Source organism: Rhea americana, unplaced genomic scaffold, assembly GCF_003343005.1.
Source record: "Rhea americana isolate MKP2758 unplaced genomic scaffold, rheAme1 scaffold_793, whole genome shotgun sequence".
Lineage (NCBI taxonomy): Eukaryota > Metazoa > Chordata > Aves > Rheiformes > Rheidae > Rhea > Rhea americana.
The window spans coordinates 14177-16173 of record NW_028186971.1 but is presented as its reverse complement, the minus strand read 5'-3'; the positions used below and the strand labels follow the sequence as shown (position 1 = coordinate 16173).

Below are 1997 nucleotides of genomic sequence, written 5' to 3'. Positions count from 1 at the left end.
TCGTACGCCTTCAACCGGGTGCCCTCCCTCATGCGCCTGGACCTGGGCGAGCTCAAGAAACTGGAGTACATTTCCGAGGGGGCTTTCGAGGGATTATACAACCTGAAATACCTTAATCTGGGGATGTGTAACATTAAAGACATGCCAAACCTCACGCCCTTGGTGGGGCTGGAGGAACTAGAGATGTCGGGGAATAATTTCCCCGAGATCAAACCGGGCTCTTTCCATGGGTTAAAGTCGCTCAAAAAACTCTGGATTATGAACTCGCAGATCAGCCTGATCGAGCGCAACGCCTTCGACGACCTCACCGCGCTGGTGGAGCTCAACCTGGCCCACAACAACCTCTCCTCCCTGCCCCACGACCTCTTTGCCCCGCTGCGGTACCTGGTGGAGCTGCACTTGCACCACAACCCTTGGGATTGCGACTGCGACATCCTCTGGCTGTCGTGGTGGCTGCGGGAGTATATCCCCACCAACTCCACCTGCTGCGGGCGCTGCCATGCCCCCCTGCACATGCGAGGGAAGTTCCTGGTGGAGGTGGACCAGACCTCCTTCCAGTGCTCGGCGCCCTTTATCATGGACGCCCCGATGGACCTCAACATCTCCGAGGGGCGGGTGGCCGAGCTCAAGTGCCGAACTCCTTCCATGTCCTCCGTTAGGTGGTTGCTGCCTAACGGGACGGTCCTGAGCCACGCGTCCAGCCACCCGCGGATCTCCGTCCTCAACGACGGCACCTTGAACTTCTCCCACGTGTTGCTGACGGACACCGGGGTTTACACGTGCATGGTGACGAACGTGGCGGGGAACTCCAACGCCTCGGCCTACCTCAACGTGAGCACGGCCGAGCTCAACACCTCCAACTACAGCTTCTTCACCACCGTCACGGTGGAGACCACGGAGATCTCCCCGGAGGACATCTCCCCCAAGTTCACCAAGCCCGTGCCCACGACGTCGACGGGGTACCAGCCGGCGTACACCACCACCACCACCGTGCTGATCCAGACCACGCGGACGCCCAAGCAGGTGGCGGTGCCCACCGCGGACTCCAACGACAAGATGCAGACCAGCCTCGACGAGGTGATGAAGACCACCAAGATCATCATCGGCTGCTTCGTGGCGGTGACGCTGCTGGCCGCAGCCATGCTGATCGTCTTCTACAAGCTCCGCAAGCGGCACCAGCAGCGCAGCACCGTGACGGCCGCCCGGACGGTCGAAATCATCCAGGTGGACGAGGACATCCCCGCCGCCGCGGCCGCCGCCAGCGCGGCTCCGACCAGCGTATCAGGTGAGGGGGCAGTTGTGCTGCCCACAATTCATGACCATATTAACTACAACACCTACAAACCGGCACACGGGGCCCACTGGACAGAGAACAACCTGGGGAACTCGCTGCACCCCCCCGTAACCACCCTCTCTGAACCCTATATAATTCAGACCCACACCAAGGAGAAAGTACAGGAAACTCAAATATGACTTTTTTTCAGAAATTATAAATGCAATAGAAAAAAGAAAAAACAGACAGCAACTTTTGTACAGAGCGGGGGAGAGACCTTTTTCTTGTATATGCTTATATATTAAATCTATGGGCTGATAAGAGAAGCAGATTATATTAAAATTTAAAAAAAAAAAGAACTATTTTCTAACTTGTAAGTTCTATTTAAAAAGGGGGAAAGAAAACTAAGATCTTTAAAAGAGGCGAGCAGACCCCAGCAGAAGGAGCGAGCGAGGAGACGGGGCGATGCCACAGTGGCTTCCCGGAACGAGGCGGGAGCGCAGAGGAAGGAGCGGGCCGGGGGGGACAGGGCCCCTTCCCGGCGCCGCGCCGCGGGGCGCAGGCAGAGCAGCCCGCCGCACAGGGCTGGCCTTCCTCCGAGCCAGGGCCGCGCTTACCAGCCGAGCTGACTCGAAAACAGAGCAAAAAGCAGGGCGAGAAGGCGGTCCAAGAATTTGTACTGTGCCAAAATGTTCCAAATGCAATAAAGAAAAGAATTTTTTTT

General features: G+C 57.2%; 1 protein-coding gene across 1 annotated transcript; it reads left to right on the top strand.

The window, feature by feature from the left end:
* Positions 1 to 1519, top strand: LRRC4 (leucine rich repeat containing 4; the record flags this gene model as incomplete). Its single annotated transcript, XM_085322666.1, has 1 exon — positions 1 to 1519. A coding segment is annotated over one exon (1473 nt), but the record flags the coding sequence as incomplete, so codon positions are not given.
* Between the last annotated feature and the right edge of the window lie 478 nt (positions 1520 to 1997).